Source organism: Lissotriton vulgaris, chromosome 2_1 (assembly GCF_964263255.1).
Source record: "Lissotriton vulgaris chromosome 2_1, aLisVul1.2, whole genome shotgun sequence".
Classification (NCBI taxonomy): domain Eukaryota; kingdom Metazoa; phylum Chordata; class Amphibia; order Caudata; family Salamandridae; genus Lissotriton; species Lissotriton vulgaris.
In genome coordinates, this window is record NC_141687.1 from 282321508 (window position 1) to 282349253 (window position 27746).

At 47.6% G+C, this 27746-nt stretch overlaps 1 protein-coding gene across 1 annotated transcript in view; it reads right to left on the reverse strand.

Moving 5' to 3' along the window:
* MED13 (mediator complex subunit 13) overlaps nt 1-27746 on the reverse strand; it is a 684456-nt gene that overhangs the window by 267959 nt on the left and 388751 nt on the right. The window contains exons 12-13 of the mRNA XM_086954050.1: nt 26224-26363; nt 10718-10738 (exon numbers count right to left, since the gene is read on the reverse strand). Coding sequence (XP_086810176.1) covers nt 10718-10738; nt 26224-26363 — 161 coding nt within the window. The remainder of the gene's footprint in view (nt 1-10717; nt 10739-26223; nt 26364-27746) is intronic.

Below are 27746 nucleotides of genomic sequence, written 5' to 3' on the forward strand. Positions count from 1 at the left end.
GTGACAATGCGTCACTGTTTGTTGGCGGTAGAGGACCTGGAGCTGTTGTTGCCACGTCCTCTGCCCTTGGCGTTGTTGCCGCGGTATCCACCTCGACCCTTGTTGGTATAAGTAGTCTGGGTGTTGCCTTTGTAGAACTGCACGGACTGCGAAAGTTGACCCCTTGAGGTGCCTCTAATATTGGAGCAACGAAAGGACCCACTCTGAAACTGCTGGGACTGCAAGGCACCCATGGATTTTGCAGTGTCGGTGTCCTTCTTCATCTTCTCAAGGGTGGTATCAACCTCTGGGCCAAACAGGTGATCTGGGTTGACCTTTTGTTTCAAGATGGTGGTTTGAATGTCCGGCTTGAACCCAGGTATCCGTAGCCATGCATGTCTACGAAGCATAACGCTAGTGTTAATCGTGCGTGCGGCGGCGGTGTCAGCCGCGTCCAGAGCGCACTTCATGGAAGCGTTGGAGATCAGCTTCCCCTCCTGTATTAACCTTTCAGCCCCTTCCTTATATTGATCGGGTAGGTGTTGCAAAAGGGTCTCTAGGGTATCATAGTGTGCCCTGTCATAACGCGCCAGGAGCGCCTGCGTGTTAGAGATGCGCCATATGTTGGCTGCCTGTGCTGCCACCCTCTTCCCCGAAGCCTCAAAGACTTTTGATTCTTTGTCTGGGGGAGGAGCATCACCCGTAGTCTGCGAGTTGTCCCTCTTCCGGGCATTGGAGACAACCAGGGGGTCCAGAGGCAACTGTCTCTTAATATAAGTTGGATCAGTGGGCGCCGCCTTGTACTTTGTCGATCCTCGGGTTGATGACTCTCGCCCTGGTGGGTTCTTTGAAGACCTCAGCAGCGTGCTTTAAAACACCCTTCAGCATTGGCAGTGTTTTTACAGTCTTTTCAGAGACAGAAAAGGTGTCAAAGAGGAAGTCGACGTCCACAGGGTCAGCATGCAGCTCGACGTTGTGATTGGCCGCTGCCCGCTCAATGAGGGCATTGAAAGCCGCAGAGTCCTCAGTGGGGGAAGTTTTCGCGGAGAAGAGCTGAGGGTCCTGCCCAGAATGCGGGTCCCCAGGCTCACCACCAGCAGACCAGGGCTCTGCCACATCCTCTGGGTCTGTGTAGACGGGATAGCTGTATTCATCCTCGTCGTCGCCCTCACCAGCGTCCACATTGGAGTGAGTGGGCGAGAGTTCGTGAGCCTGTGGTGAAATGGGCTCCACCAAGGTTGGATTACCAGCATAGTCCATCTTCCGTTTGAGTGGGATCTTGTACGACTCCAATTGGGGCTCCGGGGTGATTTTCCTCTTCAGGAGGAAAAGCCTGCCCGTTTCGGCGTCGATGAAATGTTCTTGACGCTCTTCCTCTGAAAGTTGTCGAGGCCATGGGCCGAGGACCACCAACGATGCCTTCGGCGTCGAAGATACCTTCTCGGGCACGCCGGCCCCTGATTTAGCAGCGAAAGCCTTAGGCGCCGTTTTAGGCGGCAAGGTGAAAAGGATCGGCGTGGGCGCCTTTGCCGGTTTCTCCAGAGGCTTGGCCGGCAGAGGGTTCTTCGGCTCGACTGCCGTGGCGCCGTCCCTAATGTGTTGTAGGGACTCCGTAACCTTCTTTGTGAACGCGGCGGATGGACGCGCCGGTTCGACAGAGTCTTTAGAGGTTTGCTTTGGAGTGGAGTCCGACGAGGTTCCCCTCGGAGTCGACACACTCGGCGCAGCTCCCTTGGCCTTGTCGTGTGGAAGCGGGGCAGAGAGGGTCTTCGGGTCGTCTGGCCGCTTCTTCGGGTCGGTAAGAGACATCTTGGGGTCGTCGACCGTCTTCTTGTGATCGAGTCGACCCTTGCCGGCGTCGATAGTCCTCGGCGCCGATGCAGCCGCGTCCGACCCCTTAACTTTCGGCTTCGACGTAGTAGCCTTCGGGTCGGCCATTTTCACGTGGCTCTTCGGCTCGACGGCCATCTTAGATTTCCTCGGCGCCGAGGCCTCCGAAGTCTTCGATCCGACCAATGCGATGCGCACTTTCGGTTTCGATATCTCTGGCGTCGAGACCGTAGATTTCACTTTCGGTTTCTGTGTCACCGGGAGTGAATCGGTACCAATGTCCGTGGCCAGGCCAGCAGGCGGGGCCGAGGAACCCACAACAAGGTTTCGGGTAAGGCCCGAAGGCGATCCCTCGACCTGGGCCTTATTTATTTGAACGGCCCCGGAGTCAGTTTGAGGAAGCTCTTCGTCCGAGCTATCCTCCATGGCCCCAAAGGCCCCGTCGCCGTCCCCTACCTCCTCGACGACTTCACCGAAATCTTCGGCCTCGGCGTCGTAGTCGTCCTCCGACGCGGGGTTAGATTCTGAGATGTCTTGGATATCTTCATCCTCGACCTCCCCAGCATCGAAAATGTCCGTAGGCGCCGGAGCAGGTTGCTGGGCCTCCAGGCGCGCAGCTCGACGGAGCTTGAGTGTTTTCTTGGACCGGAACCTGGAACAGGCCATACACTTGGCCTCGTCGTGGTCCGGCGACAGGCACTTGTTGCACACCGGGTGGACATCGATGTGTGGGTACTTCGAGTTACACACCGGACATCGTTTGAATGGACTTCGTTCCAAGATGGATGGTCGAAGAGTCTGGAGTGTCGACTAGGCCCTCCGCGCCGAAAGCACGCGGAAGTACAAGCTTGGCTTGGAGCCGAGGAAAGTTGCGAAGCCGAACGCAAGACAATACCGACGCAAGTCCTAAAGACCTTTTGGTCTCGAGTAAAGTTAAGTTAATTTTATCGATTCCGACAAGAGGGAACCAAAGACATCCGAACCCAATGGCGGAAAAAAACAATCTGGGGATGGAGTCGAGGCCCATGCGCACTGTAGTCCAGGGGAGGAGCCACCTATCTCGTGATACTTCGAAGACTCTTCCAGGACAACAATGTGCAATCATCCGGACCCAACACTAGGCGGCGATCTATGCACAGATATGAATTCAGCAGCCCACATGCCTCGAACATTACTTACCTGTTTCCAGGAAATGTCCCAGTGTTGAATCTAGGTATCCAGCACGGAGTTAGAAAAGTAACGTAAAAAGTAACTTACCTGTAATTTACTAAAAAAGCCTATTCATCTTAATGTACTGTATTTGCTAAGTGTTGCATACTACTGCTCCCATGTAAATCAAACGAAGTACAATTTCTATTGCATTTTCAAATTGTTCTATATCCAGTAACTTATTACTGAAAAGTATTTAATGCTTAAATGTGACAGGCTTGTTTGGTTCTAAAAAATAAACAGTATATTTTTATACAAAAACAATTGGCCTAGAGTTCAGTTCTTGAGTGTGTGAATTAATTTGCTGACTGAGTGGGTACATTAAATGTTTAACACTGTCCTCTGATACTGCCTTGCTGCTCAACCAAGCTACCACTATTAGAGAGTAAGGTTCTATCTAACATTAACCTCTGCCTACCTCTGGGGACACTTGGACTCTATATACACTATACCTCATTTTGGTGTAGTATATATAGAGCCAGTTTCTTACAACCTGCATTAAAGAAAAACCCAATTGGCTTCTCTGGCCACAGGTCTACCCCTGGTAAATGGTACCTTTGAGAAAGTGCCCTCTTTCTGAATGATAGCCCCCACTTTTTGCTGAACTGTTCATGTGCTTTGACTGAGTGTGCCCTGGGCTCCTGCTAATCAGGTGGTCAGGGCCTAGGTTCCCTAACCTGTATTAAAAACAAAACCCAATTGACATCTCTGGTCATGGTCTGCCCCTGGTAAATGGTACCACAGGTACTAAGGGCACTGTGACCAGGGATGAACTCTAAGGGTTGCAGCACTTATTGTGCCACCCTTAGATGCCCTGTACCATTACACTCACACACTGCCTTTGCAGGATGTGTGTCTTGGTGCAGAACAAAGTGAAGAGTCGACATGTCACACATACCTGTGTGCCATGCCTACAAACCACTGCCATGGCATAGACCAGTCAGTCCTCTAGCTGGGTGCCCTATACCAGTGGTGAGGGTACAGGTGCATGAGCCCTGTACCTCTACAGTGTCTAAGTCCATTCTTAGACATTGTAAGTGCAGTGCTGCCATTAAGAGTATATGGTGCTGGGAGTTTGTCATTACCAACTCCACAGCACTATAATGGCTGCACTGAAACCCGAGCAGTTTGGTATCAAACTTCTCAGCACATTAAACCCACACTGATCCCAGTGTGGGATTTAATGAAAAATGCACATAGAGGGCATCTTTGAGATGCCCCCTGAAAAACGACATACCACTAGTTTCCAAGCTGAGTGGCTGCTTTCAGCTGCTACCACCAGACATGTTTCTGGACCAAGAGCCTGCTGCTCTCGGGGGCCTGAAACAACGCACATCATGGGACGAGTTGCCAAGCCTCCTGCCCCAGGATATGCAGATTCCAAAAAGGGGGAAGCTTCTAAGGCTTGCCGCCTTTTAGAGCTTCCCCAGGCCACTTGCCGCTTTCAGCAACTGGTCCCAACTGGTTCTGATCCCCACTTTGGGCAGGAGTACCAGCGGGAAAAACAAGTGAGGAAGAGAGTGTACCCACCTCTATAGACTCCACCCCTCAGGTGGGGGAGGAGAGGTGAAGCAGAACTCAGTCCCCGCAATCTTGCAGATGGTGGAAACCAGCCAACCAGGGAAAGGCTTATGCCCCCCTCCCACTGGAGTGTGGCGATATGAATGTCAGCAGCCCTACATGCCAATAACAGATGCATACTGGTAAGTAGCATATTGCGTTCGAGGCATGTGGGCTGCTGAATTCATATCTTGTGCATGGACTGTATAGCAGTATCTCCTCTAGCTGTGGCTACCTGTGCCAGCTGCAGCAGTTTGAAGAAGAGTTTTGAGGACAGCCTGGCCTACAGCAGCTTGCTGTTTTGTTTCCACATCTACACAGTAGTGCTTTGTGAAAGTGTGTATGGTGGTCCATGTGGCTGCCTTACAGATGTCTTCAAGAGGAATATTTCCTAGGAAAGCCATGGATGCCCCCCTTTTCCTTGTGGAGTGTGCTCTTGGGGGGACGGTTAAAGTGCGTTTTGCCTTTTGATAGCATATTTGAATGCATTTAACTATCCATCTGGCTATTCCTGATTTTGAAATTGGATTCCCTTTGTGTTGTGGTGCAAAAGCAACAAACAGCAGTTTTGTTTTCCTAAAGGATTTAGTGCTGTCCACATAATAAAGTAGAACTCTCTTTAAGTCTAATGTGTGTAGGGCTTTCAGCTACTGACTGTGGATTTTGAAAGAACACTGGCAGTTCTATTGACTGGTTGATATGGAAGTTGGATACAACCTCAGGCATGAATTTAGGGTTTATTCTGAGAACCACTCTGTTGGCATGTACCTGCATGAAAGGTTCTTGAATCGTAAGTGCTTGTAATTCACTCACTCTTCTGAGTGAGGTGATGGCAACCAAGAATGCGACTTTCCACGTTAAGAATTGTAGTTCGCATAAATGTAAAGGTTCGAAAGGAGGGCCCATGAGTCTGGTAAGTACTATATTCAGATTCCAGACTGGGGAAGGGGGGTGCCAAGGAGGAATCACCCTTTTTAAACCCTCCATGAAAGCTTTGATTGCTGGTATTCTAAACAGTGAAAGGTGTTGCCTGTTTTGAAGGTATGCTGCTATAGCAGCGAGGTGTAGTCGTATTGAAGAGTATGCTAAATTACATCTTTGTAGATGCAGCAGGTAACATATAATGTTTTGTATTGAAGCGTCTAAGGGGTTGATTTGATTATTGTTGCAGTAAATAACAAATCTCTTCCATTTAGCTGCATAGCACGCTCATGTGTTTGGTATTCTTGCTTTCCTAATGATGTTCATGCAATCTGGGGGCAAGTTAAGATATACAAACTCTAAGACCTCAGGAGCCAGATCGCTAGGTTCATTTGATTGGGATCTGGGTGTCTGATTTCTCCATGGTTCTGAGTTAGAAGATGAGGTGCAAGGCACAGTCTTTGATGGAGAACTACTGAGAGTTCCAGGAACGTTGTGTATCACGGTTGTCTCGCCCATGTGGGAGCAACTAGGATTAGTGTGAGGGAGTGTTGCCACAGTTTGCGTGCCACCAGCGGGATCAGTGGTGCTAGAGGAAAAGCGTACGCAAATCTGCCTGACCAGTTCATCCATATCGCATAGCCCTGTGACAAGGGATGTGGGAACCTGGCGGCAAAGTATTGGCATTTCGAGTTTTTATTTTGTGGCGAACAGGTCTATTTATGGGTGACCCTACTCCTCGAAGAATGGCTGGAGAACCTGGGGGTGAATCACCCATTTGTGTAGTTGTTGGCTGTGCCTGCTGAGCAGGTCGGCAACCTGATTGTCCTTACCTGGAAGGTGTTCTGCTAGGAGAAACATGTTTTTCGGAATCGCCCACTTTCATGCTTTGTGCCAGATGGGATAGCTGTGGAGTGCGCGTTCCTCCCTGTTTCTGGATATAGTACATCGCGGTCATGTTGTCCGTCCGGATCAACACCGTCTTGCTGTACAAGTATTTCTGGAATGCTTTTAGGGCTAGGAATATTGCTGCCAATTCCAGTTGGTTGATATGCAGCTTTTTCTGTTTGTTTGTCCAGAGCCCTTGTACTGTGTATTGAAGGAGATGGGCTCCCCAGCCTCTCAGTGATGGGTCCACTGTTAGTACTAGTTGTGGAACCAGCTCTTGGAACAGTCACCCCTTGGAAAGGTTTTGTGGGTTCCACCACTGCAGAGAGTTGTGAGTGCGACTGTCTACCAACACTAGGTCTTTTAGTTGTCCTTGAGCTTGGTTCCATTGCCGTGCTAGGCATTCCTGTAATGGGCGCATTTGAAGTCTGGCATGGGGGTCAATGAATATGCAGGAGGCCATCATGCCTATGAGCTGCATGAAGACTTGAGCTGGCAGAGAGTGTTTTGGCAGGAATTTGCGAATGAGTGTCTGCATACTGGCTATCCTTGCTGAGTTTGGATATGCCTTTGCCACTGAGGTGTCTATAGTGGCTCCCAGGTACTGCTGTGTGTGGGACGGTTGCAGATGTGATTTTGTGTAGTTGATTGAAAACCCTAAGCTGTGCAGCAACTGGATTGTTTGAGACGTGTGTGCTGCACACTGTTGGTACGATTTTGCTTGTATGAGCCAATCGTACAGATAAGGGTACACATGGACGTGTTGCCTTCTGAGATGTGCTGTTACTGTCGGTAAGCATTTTGTAAACACTCTTGGAGCCGTGGTAACCCCGAAGTGCAAAACCTTGAATTCGTAGTGTTGACCTTCTATTGTGAACCTGAGGTATTTTCTGTGGGCTGGATGGATGGGTATGTGAAAATACGCATCTTTGAGGTCTAGTGTTGCTAGGAAATCTCCTTGTTGTAGCAACGGGAGCACTTGTTGTAGTGTGATCATATGGAAGTGCTCCGATAGTATGTATTGATTTAGGGGTGTGAGGTCCAATATTTGTCTGAGGGAACCGTCCTTCTTGGGAATAAGGAAGTATGGTGAGTACACTCCTGCCCCTTGCTGTTGGAAAGGGACCTGCTCTATGGCCCCCTTTTCTAGCATGCAGTTCACTTCTTGTTGTAGCAGGGTGATGTGTTCCCTGGACATTGGACGATGTCTGGGTGGTATGTTTGGTGGTGTATCAGTCAGTTCTAGGCAGTAGCCAGACTGGATAATTTCTCTCACCCACTTGTCGTGTGGTAATTGCGTTCCAGACAGGCAGGAACTGCCTCCGACCGGTGTTAAGTGGTCTGGAGGTAGAGTAATGAAGTCACTGTTTTGTGGCAGTGGAGGCTCTGGTGTTATTGCCTCCACGTCCTCTTCCCTTATTATTGTTACCTCGGTAACCTCCTCCGGTTGTGTTCTTGTTAAAGGAACCTTGTGTGTTGCTCTTGTATGAGGCAGATGTTTGTGAAGTATTTCCTCGTGTGGTTGCTCTGTATGAGGAGCGACAAAAGGAGCCTCTATGTTGCAGAAATTGCAATGCCCCCATTGATTTTGCGGTCTCTGTGTCTTTTCATTTTATCCAAAATAGTGTCGACAGCAGGGCCAAATAGAAAATCCTGATTTAACAGGCTGGTTAAGAATAGTGGACTGCACCTCATTCTTAAAACCAGAAATACGCAGCCATGCATGTCTGCGTAGTAGGACGCTAGTGTTGATTGACCTAGCTGCAGTATCTGCTGCGTCAAGCGCGCATTTGATGGAGGCGTTTGTTATGAATTTTCCCTCTTGTAACAGATCCTTGGCTTGTAATTTGAAAGATTCAGGTAGGTGTTGCATTAGGTTTTCTAGCTGATCGTAATGCGCCCTGTCGTAACGAGCCAGTAGGGCTTGTGTATTAGCAATCCTCCATGAGTTGGAGGCTTGTGCAGCTACCCTTTTGCCTGATGCCTCTAGTATTTTTGACTCCTTATCGGGGGGAGGTGCTTCCCCAGTTGTTTGGGAGTTGGCTCTTTTCCGTGCATTGGCCACTACCAGGGAGTCAAGTGGTAACTGCCCTCTGATGTAAGTAGGGTCTGTAGGAGCTGCCCTCTACTTTTTTTTTACTCTGGGGGTGATTACCCGTGCCCTGGCTGTATCCTTAAATATGTCAGGTGCATGTTTCAGAACTCCCTTTAACATGGGAAGCATTTTGACACATTTTTCTGATGTAGGGAAGGTGTCAAACAAGAAGTCTTCCTCAACAGGGTCGTTCTGCATATCTACGTTGTGGAATTGTGCTGCCCTGTCTATGAGTTGATTAAAGACTAGGTGTCATCAGTAGGTGACGGCTTAGTAGGATAAGAGGGTATATCAGGGATGGGATGGGTGTTGTAAGGGTCTGTTGGCTCTTCCCATGGTTCCTCTTGTGGTTCAGTATCTTGTGGGAAATCATATTGAGGCTGTGGCTCATCCCCTGTGTTACCTTCATTGTCCCCGTGTTGAGAAGGAGAATAAGGAGAGTAGGGAATAAAAAGAGTAGTAGGCATGATAGGCTGAAAAGGTATGAAGGGTCTAGAGGGAGAAGTCCCAAAGTCCTTTTTCTTTAATGGAATAGGGGACTGAGGTTCAAAGTCCAAAGGCCTCTTCTTCCTATGCAGGATGGTAACTTTACCAGTCTCTGGATTAATGTATATTGTTGCCTGGTCGTCAGAGGGATCTGGGTGGAAGAGTTCTTCCTCTACAGTCCTGGGTTGAGTGTTCGACTTTGGTTTTTCAACGAATTTTGGCTTAGTAACCGTTTTTTTCGGTTCGGGGCCTTTTTTCGGGTTGACCGTAACTTTTGGTTCGACGCGTTTTTGTGCTTCGTAGGCTTCTTCGGTGGAGTGTCCTTTTCCGAGTCTATGTTCTTTTTTGGATCGACTGGTGACTTAGGCTTTTTTGGATGAGTGTCCTTTCCCGATTCGATGGTATGTTTTGGATCGACTGGTGTTTTTGGAGCCGGTGTCCTTGGGTCGAAAGGTTTTTCTGGCCTCGGCGCGGGTTCAGGTACGGCGCCCTTTGCCGGGTCGACGGATTTTGGAGCCTAAGGCTTGTTCGGCTCGGTGACCTTTTTTGGGTTGGCGCCCTTTGGTTGTGTGCCCTTGTTCGGTTCGACAACCACTCTTGGCTCGACAATTTTGGGTTGTGCGGCCTTCTTGGGGTCGACAGTCTTTTTTGGCTCGACACTCTTTGGCTGTACGACTGTTTTCGGATCGACGCCCTTCGGCGCGACGACCTTCTTTGGCTCTGGAACCTTCTTTGGGACGACAGTACTGGGCCCTGGGGTTTCAGAAGGTTTCGGTTTCGGAGCCGAGCCGGATGGCGGGGCTTGCAAAACTTTTTTCTGATCTTGGCTAAGGCCCTTTGGCGATGCCTTGACCGGAGCCTTTGGTAAAGGGGGAGTTGGTGTCGGGGGCAGGGTACTCACGATTTGCCCCGGTGGGATATCGTCATCGGAGTCAGAGTAGTCCTCGACGGTGACGATCTCTAGGTCCGAGTCTGGAGCTTCTTGTAGATCCTGGTCATCATCAAAGATGTTGTCCGGGTCCGGTGCCTGTCGCTGCATTTCTTGGCTAGAGGCACGTCGGTTTCGAATAGTTTTCTTCGATCGAAACTGTGCGCAGGCTGGACAGCTTTCTTCTTTACTGTCTGGGGAAAGGCACTCGTTGCATACCGAGTGCTTATCAGTATGTGGGAACTTGGATTGGCATTGTGGGCACCTTTTAAACAGGCTTCTTTCCATCGACGGTCGGCTCACGTGGCGTCGAAAAGGCCCAACGGCCCGCGTCGACGACCGATTCGAGATGGAAGGCTGGATCGAGTAGAGAGTTACCGAGCGAGAACAATACAGTCGAATCGAAGGCCCTTTGGCCTTTAGAAAAGTTTTATTTTTGATTCCAAAGTTGGAGTAAAGGAGTTTGCATCCGAACCCAATGGCGGAAAAAAACAATCTGAGGATGGAGAAGATGCCCATGCGCACTGTAGTCCAAGGGAGGAGTCACCTATCTCGTGATACTTCGAAGACTCTTCCAAGACAACAAAGTGCAATCATCCAGACCCAACACTAGGCGGCGATCTATGCACAAGATATGAATTCAGCAACCCACATGCCTCAAACAGTACTAATTAACTTACATGATATTCTGCTAAAAATCCTATACAAAGTATATGTACTGTATTCTGAAAAGCATTGCATTAACAGTAACACTTCCTTAATTACAATTGCAATCCAAACTATTACAACTGTATATTTACTGCAAAGTATTTATCACTTACCATTGCCAGGCTTGCTTGGTTCTAGGAAATAAAATAACAAAATGAATATTTTTTATACAAAAACAATTGGTCTGAAGTTCTGTCTTTTGAGTGTGTGAATTCCTTTGTTGACTGAGTGTGTTCAACAAACGCTTAACACTGTCCTCTGATAAACACTTACTTCTCAGCCACACTACCACAAATAGAGAGTGAGGTGCTATCTACTTTTACTCTGCCTACCTTTTGGGTTCCACTGGACTGTGCACACTATGGTATGGTGTATACAGAGCCAGCTTCCTACAGGGTGGCTTTGAATGCATCAAGGCAGTCACTGCAGAGATTGCGTAGGAAGCTGGGTACTTGCTGCAGTCCCCCCTTTTTATCCCCGGTATTTGATGTACCTCTGACTGAAATGTACTGGGTTCCTGCTAACCAGGAACCGAAGACCAGTGTTCTTTTCCAAAAAATGTACAATTGTTTACCCAACTGGCAAAAACATTAACACTCTAAGTCTCTAGGAAAGGGTACCCTTGGTACCTAGGGCCGGAGGTGATGAACAGGGCCGCTAAAGACAGCAGCGCAAATTGTGCCACCCCCTAAGGCACCCCTCACCAGGCACATGCAATGCTGTCATTGTAGGATGTGTGTCTTTGTGCGGACAAAAGTGAACAAATGAGATTTCACATCCCTGTGTGTCATGTCCCCTATCACTGCATGGCATATTTGTAAGTCACCCCTAGAGCAAACCTTACAACCCTAAGGCAGGGTGCTGAAAATTACATATGAGGGCATACCTGCATGAGCAGATATGCCCCTGTGCTGGTCAGCCCTATTACTGCCAGTACAAGTGACCAGGGAAGCCATTTTTAAAACATGTGCTGGACACTAGTGGAAACAAGTTACCCAGCTACATGATTAATTCACTGAAAAAAGGGAGTTTTGGAATCAAACATCTTGTGTGGTAAACCCAAACTGATGCCAGTGTCGGTTATACCAATAAATGTACCCAGAGGGCACTTTAGCGATACCACCTGAAAACCTACCAGCCTCTGATGTCCTTGATGACTGATTACGGTCAGCCTGCCACCTGAGATGCTATTGTGACCTCCTAGGATGAGAGCACCTCCTACAGGATGACCTGCTGATTAGCCTCAATGGGCCAGCAAGCTTAAATGGAGCTGCACTTTCGGAATGCAAATCTGTCCCCCCCTCACAGGAGAGGTAGCTACCCCCACCCCCACCTGTCCAGAGCCCCCTTTGGCACCAGGACAGGCTGGGAAAATTAGCTAGTCAGGAAGGCGTGCCACCTCCAGGCTAGTACCCGCCCTAAGGTGGGCTTTTGTGAGGCAGACATGATTTTTTAAGCAGCCATCTTTGCGATGGCATACTTAGGAATTCTGGGACTGGGTTTTGCCTAATTCACAAGGGAAGTGGTCATATCGGGAGTGTAGTGAGATACACTATTGTACTGTACCCTACCCTGACCCTACACTCCCTTTACGCCCCTAACTTCAGTATTTAGGGAAGCCCCTGGCACCAGAGAAGCAGATCCTGATGACTTAAGAAGAGAGGGGACACCTAAGAGCCGCCAAAGCAGGGGATGGCAAAGTAGCAGCTGGCCTGGTACCATCCCTGCCGACTTGTCTGCATCCCTTGTCGAAAACTGCGCCAAAGTTGACTCGACCAGCTGCTGTTGACTCCAGGATCCTGGGAGGACTGCCTGCCTTTGAAAAAGACTCAAGACCGACCATGAACAGTGGACTTGTTCTGAATAAACTCCAAAAGAGAAGACTGAGTACTCCACAACCGCCAAACCGGACACCCAAAGCCACTACTGCACCTGGCGCCTCTGAACCGAGTTGAAGTGCGCCACCAGTGTCAACGAGGACCCCCAGTTCTCCAGTCAGGTACATCGTGGTTTCACCTCTCCTGGACTCCCCAAAGTCACCTGCAGCCTCTGAACACAGGCCCCCTTAACAAAGACTACTCCTGTAGGGGGAAAAAAAGACACCTAAGGACACCCCTGCATCAGTCGCACCTGGGCCAGAAGACCAAAGGTGATGCCTAGTCCACGAGCATCCCAAGGACTGAGCCCACTTTCTGGTTTCACCTTGTGAGAAGTTGGCCTGAAATATGATGCTCACTAGTTCTAGTGATCACCTTGTCCAAACAACCCTTATAGTGATTGGTTGTAAGTCAACCTAATAGACCAGCTATCCTAATGGTAGCATGGACAAAGCAGTCTTAGGCTAAACTCTTTTGGCATGTGAAGCCAGCTGTTTTACCACATATAACCCCTTGAATACCAAATGAAAGGACACCACACAGGTAGTTATGGAAATAAACAAGATATTTATTAACTAATCAACACCTCTGAACTCTTTATGAGATCAGAGGGCTAAGCACATGACAAGACTCTTAGGAAAAATAAGTTAAGTTGCACGAGTTACAATGTTGCCCTAGGGGCGTAACAAACCATATACTAAACAAGTGGTATAAGGAAGTCTATTAAAGAAATGGAGCTGTCCAGAGGCTGTAGGATCGCTGGGACTACACTATCCTAACTTTAGGTAAGTAATAGGAGGCCCACGGAACGTGTGTGCAGAGTGTGAACTCACAAGCGAGATGCGTAACAACGTCTGTGGACAGTGCAGTTCAAGAAAAAGGTGAGTACTGACAATCCTGACTAGATAGGACTAAAACGACTGTGAAACTGGACACTAGGAGAGTCAATCTACCCTTGAGCACCGAAATGCTCTTGTTACCTCACCCACGGGCTGCGGGTGCATAGGTGCGAAGTAGTGTCGGGTTTCTGCGTTGAAGTTTATGGAGCCTGAAAGAAAAGATGCTGCAGGCGACTGGGAGGAAGATGTCCGGTGTGATCCAAGGGTGGATCAGTGAAGCTGAAGACCTGAAAGCAGAGGGGACAATGTTCAAAGTCAATAGCCAGTGACTGGAGTGGAACCAGGAAGGAACCAGAGGCTGTCGTCGCGAAGAGTGGACGCTGGACTCTGCAGCCACGTGGACCAGGTGGTGTCTTCGACGACCAGGATGGAGGAACGAGCTGTCCCACGCAGGCTCTCACTGTCGGCGGTGTCGGATCTGGATTTGGAGTCAACAGGCCTTGGCAAAGGCAACCCACGCGGTGAGTGGAAAAGATGTCTGGTGCAAACCAGGAGGGTCCGGGGTGCCTCTCTTTTGGAAGGAAGCAAGAGCCAGTCTGGAGCAACGAGACCAGCAGTGTTGATGTCGTGGATAGTCATCTAGGAGGCCACTAGCCAGCCGGCAAGTGACCAGACAACGCGTCGAGCAGCAACCAGGCAGAAGGGCCCCACGCAGATCTTGTGGATGCTGGAGGGCTGGCCTTCGGTGCAGGAGCTACTCAGGGCTGGGGCTTCTCAGACCCCAAAGCACTTCGTCGAGGTTACCTCAGAAGTCGTGCTGGAAGCGAAGTGCAGTTTCTCCAAGATGGCCGGTTCCACGTGTCTCGTCGCACCCACGGATCTCAGCTGTGCTGCAGATGTAGGTAGAGGTCGGAGAGGTCTGGGAATCCGGGTCTCGTCGGGCTCTGAAGTCTGGATCCTCAAAGGAAGACGACAAAGTGAAGCCGCTGGACTATTGATGGTGCCTGCTTGTGCAGGGTGGACACTCCTTGCCCACAAGGGAGATTTCTTCAGTCTTCTGTGTAGAAAGTCGAAGTCCAGAGTTGTTTCTTGTAGAATTTAAGTTCAGGATTAATCTGACTTGGAATGGGACCAGCTACTACCTTTATCCTGCTAAAGGGGGCTGTACTATCACTAGGTCCCTCCTATGGGTGGGACCAGGAAGGGGGTGGTTACACCCCCTATCCTTTGTCCGGTGTCGCGCCTGAGCTGGGGCTGGAGTGCCCCAGCAACTGGTTTGAACCAGTGTATGCACAGGGCACCTTGTGTGCCCCAGGCATGTCTCATTCCTTTCAGCCCGGTCCTACCTAATACACAAAATCCAGTCTGGGTTGGTGCTAGCACCTCCCAAGGCAGGAAACCCTTTGTTCAAGCCTCCCTCGCTGGAAGGACTCCCAGCAGTAGGAGGTCAGACTTGTGTCTGTGGTGGCAGCATCCATTTTGTGATGCTGAGGTTCGAGTTAACTTTAACCGGGGTTCACAGTTACATACATGTCGTGTCCCTCTAAAAGGGTCGAATGCTATCCCCGTCGCCAGAATTGGCGAGGGGGTAGCATTCCAATTTGCATGACACCTTACTCGACATGTTTTGATAATGCTATACCAAAGTTAGCAATAACCGCGAGGATTATAATGCACTTAAGAGTATATGGTATAGCGTTATCATGGAAACAGCTAAAAGACTTGGTTCCGAAAGCTGCAGACAGGCTCAGCTCATGCCAGAGAACTATCTCACATAATTCCAAGCACTCTGCCTCCAGGATTATTAAGGCCTGCCATAGGAGTGACTTATAGGAGTATATGTGTCCATTTTAGGGTTAGATATAGAGATACTATATCTAAAGCAAAGGGTGATTACACCACCTTGCCCCAGCTGATTGATCAGCCAGTTGTGTCAGATTTGGATGGCCAGCCAGGGGGGCATAATACATTGATGCAGCCCCTGGTAGGCCCTGAGTGCACCTATGTCCTGGGTACCTAAGGTACACTGTACAGGGGCTGATAAGGTGACCCAGTATCCAATTAGATATATACCTAAGGTACATGGAGTCCATTTTAACAGAGGGAGCAGGAAGCCTGGGGTCCTGAATAGCAGGATCCCAGGCTAACTAAGTCGAAAACCAGCAAAACACTAGGCAAAAAGTTGGAGGCAACCATAGTCAGATATTCGCCTTCCTATACACCTGACTGGCCTCCTTGCCAGAGTCTGCAGCCTCCTTCCACAGAGACCGATCACCACTGAAATACAATGGGCTCCCGGCGCCGACTTGCACCCTTTACCCGGCTGCCCCCATGCCGTGGGGAGTGCACTTCTGGTGCTGCCTTGAACCTCGCCCACCACTCACCTTAAGTCCTGGCAATTGGTTTTGCAAGTCTCTGTACTATACCGGTTTACGGAACTTGTTCTTCCGTCCACTTTTTAAAGTGAAAAGAATTCATATTTAAAAACGTACTTACCTGAACGATTTTTCACTGAATCCTAAACATATAAATATACTTGCTATTTTCATATATTTTTGTGAATCTCCTTCTTGAGTTGTGCGTGTCATTTATTGATCATTGTGTGTATTTGCAAATGTTTTGCACTCCTTTTGGATTGCTTAGCAAGCCCCTGTTTACTCATAGGGTAACCCCTGGACTCTTTTACACACTATATCAAGATTTTGATATATCACATGAAGAGCCAGCTTCCCACAGCTTGGAGCAGAGACCGACCCCAGGCACCATAGACAAAGCCATGTTGGCCAGTCACAGAAATCTGCGTGCAACATTCCCCACAGGGTTTGAACTTCGCGGATGTGGGAGGTGACATTTTCCCTTACACACAGGGTAAAATTATTTGACCAATAGTTTCGGAAGGGGAGATGTAGACCTGGATCCAAGTCTGATGGCTCAGAAAGAAAGAAACTGACATCAGCATGCATAGGTTATGCTTATATAGGCCAGCACAAGTCACGTCTGGTGCAAAACGATGTTGACTCAGAGCTGCCAGTGATACCTGCCGGCAGGCAGGGGTACTGCTGAAGATTTTCCAGATCCTGTCACCTGTGGGAATATACAAAAGGTGAGGAGTTTGTGGTTAGAAACCTCCATCAGAAAATGGTAATCACTTACAATAAAGTGCAGATAATGTTGGTAGGTGGGATTGATGGGGATGTGGAAGTTGGCATTCCTGATGTCTAACAGTCACATAGCCACCTTGGTGAAGCAGAGGTATGAAACCCTGTAACATGACCATGTGGAAGTGTTCTGTTTGGATGTACCAGATGAGGGACGCGAGGTCTAGGGTGGGCCTGACTGAACAGTCCTTCTTGGGAATGCCGAAATAAAGAGTAGACCCCTTTTCCCCAGTGTTGGAGAGGTATTGATTATATGGCCCCTTTTTTAAGTCTAACTTGGACAGTGCATGCGCTGCTCCGTGAGCCATGCTGTATTGGAGTACGGAATAGAAGCCCCGCACATTCTCCGCCCATATTTGTCATTGGCTTGTGTCATGGTCCTTTGTAAATGCTGGCTTCTGATTCGTTCATAGGCTTGTTTGTTCCTCCTTAGCACTGCCTTGGCTTCATTCGTAACCTCTCATGAGGACTCGCCCTTTTACTTTGGTTGTTAGACTGAGAGTCTTTAATCTGCAAGCACTATTTTCTTGAAATAGTTTCTCCTACTGCAGGCACAACATGCTTTCCTGCAACATTCAGCGCACTATGTGCGCTTTAAATTTCTAAGCAGTCACGGACAAAGGCGGCTGCTTATTTGAATAGGTCTCGCATTTACAAGACTTTGAGCTATTGGCAATGTACATGACAATGCCTTTTATGTATGTGTTAATTATCAAACCAAATAAATGGTATTGTCATTTACAATGCCAATAGTTTAAACGTTCGCAAATGTGAGACGTATTGCATTGCAAATGTTTGTTGAAGGAGTGCTTTGACCTAAGCCATCAGAAGGCTGAGATGCCCTCTGCTGAGGTGGTAGTTGCTGGGTGGGATTTTGGGATAGGATGTGAGAATTTCTAGGCAGTAGCAGAGGCAAAAAACTAAAACTCACTTTTTGGATAAGATTCCCTGCTAGCATGGAATCAAGTCTCTAGTCTTCTGTGGGAAGCTGGCTCTGTATATACTATACCACAGTAAGGTATAGTGTGCACAGAGTCCAGTTGAATCCCAAATGCATACAGAGGTAAAAGTAGACAAAAGCTTACTCTCAATTTGTGATAGTGTGGCCGAGCAGTAAGGCTTTATCAGAGGGTAGTAAGCTTTTATTGTGCACTCAGGCATGAAATGTCACGCACTCAGACTAAACTCAGACCAATTGTATCAAAAATATTTCTTGTATTTTATTTATAGAGCCAAGCTGGACTTGGTACAGGTAAAATATGATTGTACTTTTCAACACAGATTGTTAAAAAGCAAGCTGGATGAATAATGACTTTTCTTACAGGTTTGTAAAAATGTGCAAATACAGTTGTAGTTACTTTTGATTACTTTTTCTACTCCGTGTGATGTGCCTAGATTTCAAACTGGAACATTTCCTGGACAAAAATAAGCTTTTCTCAACACGCAGTTTTAGATTTTCATACACTTTTTAATTCCACACTGAACTTTTTCCACAGAAAAACAGTCAATGCAGTTCTATGGGAGAAAATCAGGTTATCGGTTTATAGGTGAGTAATCAGCCTTTGGAGTTGGGTTTCTCGGGTTAGAGCCATGGTTTCCCCAGGGCCAAGGATGCACTCAAAGAGTACCCTCAGCAGCACGAGAGCGGCTGGGTGCAGAGTGCTGAGGCCCAATGTTATCGAATGGGGGTTAGAGGGCCTCCGGATGGTGGATGCTCACGGGCAAACCACTTGGATGTGGGAGCAAATTCCTAGGGTTTAGCTCAGGGTAAAGGGGGATCCAAGTTAGCGCACAAGGTACACCCACAGCAGTAATGGGCAGACGGGTGCTGTTTTGTGCCATGTTATTTTCAATGGGAGTTGCTGGTTTTGGCTGCAGGCTCAGACCAGGAATTCTTGCGGGAGGAACCAACAGCTGGGCGGGTAAGTTGGAGGGCTCGTGATGTAGATGCACCTCAGGGCCTCTTCTCCAGGGCGCAGGGCGGATGCAGGGGTGCCTTTTGAGGATGGATTTCACCTTATCGGGTCACTCACGGTTGGGGTGGGGCTAGGGGGGGGGGGGGGGGGGGTGCGGGGAGAAGTCTCCGTGCAGAGGCTGCTGGCGTCGCTGGGGATGTGAGGTTAACCAACGGTGGACATGGACTCTGGAGTGCTGGTGGACCTCGCTGGGACAGTTGGGCCACTCTGGCAGGGGGCAACAGTGGTTCCAGGAGTCTGGTTTCTTTACCCTCAGCAGGCTTGGAGTCTTTCTTTTAAACAGAGATGGTATTCACAGGAGATCCGGTCTTTGTTGAAGGCAGTCAGTCCTCCAAGGGGTTCTGGAGGTTGCTGGCAGCAGGACAAGGCAATGTTTGGTGCAGGGTCTGTGGAAACTACAGACAGGCCTTCTTGGTTCAGGGTTGCCCCCTAAATACTGTATTTAGGAGGCGCTTTAGGGGTCTCTAGGTCAGTAGCCAATGGGCTACTGACCTTAGGGTGGCTCCACTTTTGGTGTGCTCACCCCGCGTGCGGGAGTGGGCATAATCCCAAACACTGATAGGATAGTGCTTGCCACAGGTGGCAGACATTGACGAGTGGGCTTCACCTCGCTTCCCCATCTGTGGGGTGGGGTCGAAAGATGGGCACACAATCGTGGCTGTTCTAATTTTTCCCATCTGTCCTCCTGCCGAACAAAAAAGTAGCGAGACAGAAGGGGGACTGCTCCTGATGGAGAGGATGGGAGTCGCGTTACAAAGGCGGCAAGGTGTTTGAAGTTTCCCTGCCACAGATGGCTCTTCCTGACCTGGGGGGAAGTGTGACCACCTTAGTCCAGGAAAGGCTAGGCCAGTGAGAGAAGGCTTCCACCCCAAAGGTCCAGAAACCTGTCTCGTAGTGCAGGCTGGCGTTTACCAGGCAGGGAACCCACAAGAGGCTGGTCGTTTTTCAGGGTTTATCTCTGAGATCCCCTCTGAGTGCATGGTATAATAAATCCTGCACTGGCCTCAGTGTCGGTTTACTATGATGAGAAGTTTGCTACTAGGTTTATCTGTCTCACTAGAAACAATGGGAACACATAACCTTACATGTGAAGGAGGAGACTACGATTTTCGAGCGCTGGTAAATCCAACGATTTGCACACGATTTTAAAGTGTCTAAATGTGTTTTTAAAATTGTAATGCACTCACTTACTTAAATTTAAAGCGCACTTGCTCCCCGGTCCACCGCCAAAAGTTTGGTTTGAGTGGAGGGACGGCGCACGCCCACCACGGAGGAAGTTATTGCTACTTCCGGGGCCCAACCAATCAGCGATCTGCAGCTGACTCCCCACAGGCTCTTAAGCTGCGCCTACCTTTCATTCTGTTGATTCTGAAGCGCAGTGTCACGTAGGCGACTACGATTCTCGAGCGCTGGTAAACCAACGATTTGCACACGATTTTAAAGTATCTTGTGTTTTTAAAATTGTACTGCACTCACTTACTTAAATTTAAAGCGCACTTGCTCCCCGGTCCACCGCCAAAAGTTTGGTTTGAGTGGAGGGACGGCGCCACGCCCACCACGGAGGAAGTGGTTGCTACTTCCGGGGCCCAACCAATCCGCGATCTGCAGCTGACTCCCCACAGGCTCTTAAGCTGCGCCTACCTTTCATTCTGTTGATTCTGAAGCGCAGTGTCACGTAGGCGACTACGATTCTCGAGCGCTGGTAAACCAACGATTTGCACACGATTTTAAAGTGTCTAAATGTGTTTTTAAAATTGTAATGCACTCACTTACTTAAATTTAAAGCACACTTGCTCCCCGGTCCACCGCCAAAAGTTTGGTTTGAGTGGAGGGACGGCGCCACGCCCACCACGGAGGAAGTGATTGCTACTTCCGGGGCCCAACCAATCAGCGATCTGCAGCTGACTCCGCCCCTGTCCGTATAACCCATGTGTCCTCGTTCGCGCCCAGCGGGCGCGCCGATGACGCGCCAAAGTCAAGCCAAAGTCCTGCCCGTCTGCGCCCGTCCGCGACCAGTAGCCATGACTCTTGGCTCTTCCAACCACTCCCATATTACCTACTCGAAAGAGGCTCTTCTGGCATGTATTCCTCCTACATGCTCCAAAGGCAAGCTCATATATTGTATACATACCCCTCTTACATGCTCTGAATGTAATCTTTGTCTCCTTTCCTTACCCTCTGAAATTGACTTGGAAACTGCCGACTTTCCACCAATGCGGCATATACCAATTTCTACTCAACCCTTAATCAACCACTCTTTTATCAGTCTAAACTGTAGGTCACTACCTAAACATAAAATGGATATTTTTGATTTACTCACAACATCACAACCTACTGCACTTTTTCTCACTGAGACCTGGCTGACTAATAGCTCGGGTCCAGACATAGCAGCTGCGCTACCCACTAACTACAGCTATATTAGCAAAAACAGAACACAAAGAGGGAGGCGGTATCGCTATTATTTTCCAAAACTCTTACACATGTCAATGGATAGATCTTGACATTCCCAATTGTGAATCTGGATCCTTCAAGCTCATGCTATCTCCAAACTTCATACTATCCGGCGCTTTAATATATCGAGCCCCTGGCACAGCCAGCGCCTGGGAAGCCTCTTTTCCCGAGCTCATTGTACCAATTTTTTTTTAGAGGCTACAAACTTTCTGATAGTCGGTGACCTAAACATCCATCTAAATAACATCTCTAGTCACACCAGCACCAATTATATAGCAGATCTATCGGCCTTATATCTCACCCTCCACAATGAAGGCCCAACCCACAAGGCAGGCAATCTCCTTGATCCAATCTTTTTCAACCAAGACAATATTGTCTGCAAACCACCGAAACCTATCCCCTGGTCTGACCACTATCTAGTGGAATTTACAATAGCAATACCGCAACTAACCTTTTCTCGTAAAGCCCCATCGGGTCCCAGGGTAATAAGGAACTGGAAAAAGCTAGACACTATCAAACTTAATACTCATCTAAATGACACCAGACCCTTCACTAATATAACAAACATAGGAGAAGCTACAGCTATTAAAAAACTGGCTTAGTTCTGCCATCAACATATGCCTTCCACAGAAAAATAAAAAACAAATTCCACTTCATTCTCCGGCTCCCTGGTTTACAGATGCACTTAGACTTGAAAAAACGGCCTGTAAAAATCTAGAGCGCAGATGGCGCGCCCACTATGATCCTGCACAAAAAGCATTATATAAAGCAGCCCTTCTGAAATATCATGCAAACTGTGCATCAGCTAGAGCTGAATTTACGAAAACAACCATTGAGAATGCTCAAAATCGGCCCAAAGCACTTTTCAAAATAGTCCAGGAACTCTCTGGCTCATCCTGCCAACCAAAAGCTCCATCCCTGGACTCTGCACAGTGCAACACTCTGGCTGAATTCTTTAGGAATAAAATTGACAAAATCTATGAGGAGTTCAAAGATCCAACCCCTTTCCCATCAGTTTCGAACTCCCCGGTAAGCTTGTCCAAATCTGAAAAATTACACCTCTCCTTAGGTGCCCACCCCCAGCATCTAGTCAACTGGGTCCCCCTTAACCTACTTTCATTACAGGAAACTATAAGAACCATTAAATCTGGCTCTCCCCTCGACCCCTCCCCCCCCAAATCCTCCTTTCACTCGACACTCCCTCCCTTACGCTCATTTTAGAGCTTCTGAACACTTCTTTAAGAGAGGCTGAAGTCCCCAAGGCATGGAAACATGCCTTGGTCTCACCTCTTCTGAAGAAAGCCAATGCAGATCCAAACGATCCCTCCAACTTCCGTCCAATTTCGCTGCTACCCCTATTCTCCAAAATCCTGGAGAAACATATTGTCTCCCAAATCACTCACTTCACTGAATCCAATCACCTCCTCCACACATCCCAATCGGGATTTAGGGCAGGATTTTCAACGGAATCCACCCTACTTGGGGTTTCTGAAACCATACGCCGGCAAGTTGATGATGGGGAGACCGTGGCACTTATATTACTCGACCATAGTGCCGCATTTGACACGGTCTCCCACACCATCCTCCTTAACACCTTGCAAACCTGTGGCATTACACGACCGGCCCTGGCATGGCTTAAAAGTTATCTCTCTGATAGAACTTTTCAAGTCTTCTCCGCCACATCCTCTTCCAAACCCCACAAGCAACCTTATGGGGTTCCCCAGGGCTCGATACTCAGCCCCTTGCTATTCAATCTATATATCAGTCTCCTTGCCAGCTTAGCCGAACAATCTGGGTTGACGACCTACCCATATGCTGACGACACCCAGATTGTTTATTCACTCTCGGCTAATGCACATTCTAACCCGTCCTCCCTCCACTCGGGCCTTAACAACATTGCCAATTGGATGTTTGAGAATAAGCTAAAACTCAATGGAGGAAAGACGGAACTACTTCTGTTTGGAAAACAAACCTCTTTGTGGGGCCCACAACACTGGCCCTCCCAGATGGGGCCCACCCCCACCCCCTCTAAAACCGCTCGCAACCTGGGCATAATTTTTGATGAAAACCTGTCCATGAAACAACAAGCGGTTAGAGTGGCAGCCACGTGTTTTACCATACTCAAGTGGCTTAAGAAAATCAGGTGGATGCTCCCCCAGAATACACTAAAAACCGTAGTCCATGCTCTAATTACATCCAGGCTGGACTACGGCAACATCTTATACCTGGGAGCATGCAAAGATGTTACTAAGAAACTGCAAACAGTGCAAAATGAAGCAGTGAGACTGATTAGCATGTTACCAAAAAGATCCCCTACGTCATCTGGTCTTCGGAGTCTCCATTGGCTCCGTATTGAACAACGAGCGAAATTCAAAGCTTTATGTTTCATGCATAGAATCAAGGCTGGTAAAGCCCCTGCCTATCTGAGCTCACTAGTTCAGCAATACGCCCCCCCTAGAATCCTACGTTCCTCGACTCAGCATGAGTTCCAGGTACCTAGGATAAATCGAGTCAGACAGGGTGGTCGCTCCTTCTCCTACCTGGCCCCCTCACTGTGGAACTCCCTCCCAATTCAGCTTTGCACAAATGAATGCTATCTGCAATTTCGTAAGAACCTAAAAACATGGTTGTTTAACCAATAACTCGATTTTCATTAACTCACTACTTCTCCTCTTTGTTACTTTGTTTCAGTTTCACTCCTAGCGCCGGGAAACCTTAGGGTAGCTGTTGCGCTCTACAAAAATAAATATAATAATAATAATGTGAATAGAGAGAGTAATGAAAGGAAAAGAACTTTTGAGTAAATGGAATAAAACGGTAAAAAATGTATAAGTCTACAGTATTTTTGTGAACATTTACGAATTATGCTGTGCACCAGGCACAGGAGCACAATTACGCTCTAGTTTTGATGAGTTTACACACGTGTGTTACAGGGGCAGAGCTGCAAGTCCAGGCAGCACACAAAAGCCAAATCAGTTCAAAACAGTGCGGAATTAATTAATTAGAATGGTGTGCATTCTATCACCCCCATTTTTTGATACACAAGTATATGTGCCATGTCAACTCTTCATTTTTATCTGCACCAAAAAACGCAACCTGCAATGGCATTCTGTGTGTGTTCATGTACAGGATACAGAAGGGTAGCAGACTATGTGCTGCAGCCCTTAGAGGCCTTTCCTGGTCACTGTGCCCTTGGTACCCAAGGTACCTTTTACAATGTGCCAATTGGAGTGTACAAAGGTACCGTTTTGGGAAAGAATACAGGCACTGGGGACCTGATCGGCAGGGACCCAGGACATATCAAGTCACAGTGCATCAGAGATCTGGAAAAAAAGTGGGGGAGGGGTTACTATAACAGAAACCCAGTTTCCTACATCTTCCCGATAGGGTGGTGGAGTCAAGGAGAAGTGTAGTTAGTAAATGTTTTGAGATGGAGGTTCCCTTACTTTCTTGAACATCGGAAGGAGGATGCTCCCAGAAAAAACTGGGGCATTATCTGAGATTTATGGTGTGACCAGAACCACCTCCTGTTAAATACATCCAAAACTGACTTCCTCCTCATTTCTCCCCCAAAAAATACTCCTAAAATAGACTTCTGGATGAACCAACTCACCGCTTTCAACTGCTCCCCCTGCATTATTGATTCAGATAAATCTCTAGGAATCCCCTTGGACAAGCATCTGAATATGAAGACCCATATAAGCAACGTGTGCAAGAGTGCTAACCACGTGTTAACACTCAGGAATCTCAAACTCTTCCTACCCCAATCTGACTTCAAGCAATTGGTTCAAGCGCTTGTTCTGCCGAAGCTGGACAGTGCTACTTTATGTGGCCTCCCCAAATACACGCTGGTCCCCTTAAAGGCTTCACTGAAGGCAGCGGCCAGATTGATCACGAACACCAAGTGAAATGCCCACATCTCCCGGTCTTAAAATCTCTAAACTGGCTGCCCTTTGAAGCTAGAATTCAACTGAAGATTGCCTGCCTAGCCCACAAAGCCCTTCTCTTCAAAACCCCCAACTACCTGGCGCAAAAACTAGTACTATCAGGAGGAGGTAGACCGTCCAGGAGTGCTAACTCCCTCCTCTTGAAACACCAGATCTTTCGAAAAAAGAGAACATGCCAATGAGCCTTTTCTGGGGTTACACCAAAAATGTGGAACTCTCTTCCACCGGAAATTCGTAGAATCTCCTCCAAGGATGCTTTCAAAGTGGAAGCAAAAAGATTCCTCATGAATAAGTTCTTACCTTAACAGGATGGACCCTAATCGCTCTGTAATTACTACAGCATTGGTTAATAATTCTGTTTGTTATACTGTATTCCCGTCCCCTTCTTACATCTTTATGTATCACTCCCTGATGTCATCTTATCACTGACTAGCCGACTCTGCGTTAACCCTGAATTAGATAGGATCTGTTATGTTTGCACCATAAGATTCTATGCATATTGTTTCACCATTTTTGTCTAACTGTGATCTTACCTTCCTCTCCTAACTGTAAAGCGCTCTGATATCCTTTCTGGATCAAGTTCACGCTATATAAAACTTTATAAATAAATAGGCAACGGTTACACAACTATAAGGGTGTCTGTTCCATCACCCAGTGTACAATTTCTACTGGAAGACCGAAGATATGGGGCACAAGGCCACAAAGAAGGCAGAGTACACACTTAACTCCAAGCCCTAGGCAAGAAAGACCAAACCGGACGGCAGAAAAAAAAAATCTTCCATGGAGTTGCCGTCTAAACACAATACCTACAAGTGGCGAGTCCCTCACACCTTGTCACTCAAAAGACTTCTTTGAAGAAAAACCTGCCAACATGAGAGTTCAAAACTAGATGGCAGGAGTATGCAGAGCAAGTGTATTTATAGCAGGACTTATGACAAACATTTGAATTTGTAGTTAAAATTTGTCTTTTTAATTTAATTTTTTTAATATTTTTATTCCAAAACGTGATATGGGATCCTACAGCAAGAGAGGCAATTCAGTGCCTACAACTATAAATTAAGTTCACTGGGAACGGTTTACACCCCTACAGTCCATTTACCTAGGAGGAATCATTGAACAATGGATACATGGGCACAGGCACCAAAACAAGGAATCTCTGCAGTATTCCCACAGGGGGAGATTACATCTGAAGTATACAGACCTTAACTGGTCCCTGGGATTATTTAAGGTTGCCAACAAACGTGAAAGGATCACCTCAACTAAAAAAAAGTCTATTAAAACATGAAAGCCTGTTCCAAAAGTAATGTTAAGCCTCAATCAATATTTACAAAAGAGAACACAGTTTAACACACTTGATCCAAAAACACCTACCTTGCCTGTATCGCCTCCGTGTTGGTAATGAGATCCTGGCGAATGCCCCGGGGATCCAGTAGGGGATGCAGGGAGGATGCTAATAATATCTGGGTCAATGTCATCTCCAGTGTCTAGCAAGTCAAATATACCCATACCGTCTTTGGAAAAAAGGAGAAACAGTTGTAAGCCTTTCACTTTCACCTCTTAATACACAGGCTAATTCTGTTAGAAAGGCTACAAACGCACTCAAGTAATAAATCTAAACGAAAATATGTAACATTTTCCTTTTCAATTAAATTTGTTAGCATAATACAATGAGTGCGTACTATAGCACCAGCAAAAGAAAAATATTGCAGTAATATACTAACAGTAGACTAGCACCTAAATATTCCTTAGTCTATTTTTATTTTTTAAATAAAAGTTAATGCTTTACTTCGTCACTTGTGCGGCCCCAAAAATCCGCTTCAAGGGCTACAGAAGTAGACCTTCAATATATTACTTTATGTAGCAAAGGCACACAGAGTTTCAGAATCTCAATAATATACTGGCGGAGTTGCGGTAAAGAAAGAACAAGTTACTTATCTGTACACTGTCGTCCTTCAGTATTTACATCTTTCATACATTCACCTGCTTCAATCTTCATCAAGGAGGGATTTCTATGGTAATTGTAAGGAAATGGCGTGCATTATATGGTGTGACATTCACCATGTAATCACTTATCCACCCATTTAGGACCAGCAGGTTTTGTTTCCTAAAGCTTTAGCTCAACCCTGGGTAGCTGTGGATACGAGCAGTCAGGCTTATACAAGAGAACAAGTGTAAAGCATTTAAACAGTACCCCCACTCACTATGGGATTCAGTTGCGTAGGTGCTGCCTATGGTCCCGAAGCAGGCCTGAGCAACACTCTCCCAAGCTATGACTGAGCGGAAGGATTCAGCCACATTCAGATGTGGGCTGGACACGACCGACACGCCAGGCAGAGCAGTTTTGTCTTTGGGCCTTACAGCACCACACCTGGCTTTTTAAGGGATGTTCAAGCTTCGCTAATGGACATGCCTTTTCATGGCTCCAGTCTGTTCGGAGACAAGGCGGACTCTATGCTGAGCCATTCAAGGACAGCAGAGGTACAGGCAGGTCTTAAGGCCTTTCCATGCCCTCTCGCAAATCCCAGTGCACCTTTTTCTCCTTTTTTCTGTGGCCACGGAAGGAGTTTCCAACCCAGTGGCGGCTGTTGAGTTTTCAAAGTGGTGAGGTATGAAAGTATATTTAGCGCATTACATAAGCACCAGTTACATTACACAAGACTCATTCGCCTGGCCAGTTGTTGGGAGAATATGCCACAACATGCATGACATCACACAGAATACAACAGTAATACACAGGACATCATAGAGAACACAACTGTTTGAATGCAGTTAAACAAAACACAGCCTTTTGCAAGATTCAGTGTGGGCTTCGACTAGAAACATGGAGACTCAACCCCGATTAAGAACTTGACTCCTACTCAAAGAACTGACTTATTAATTGGTAGTTTCCATAT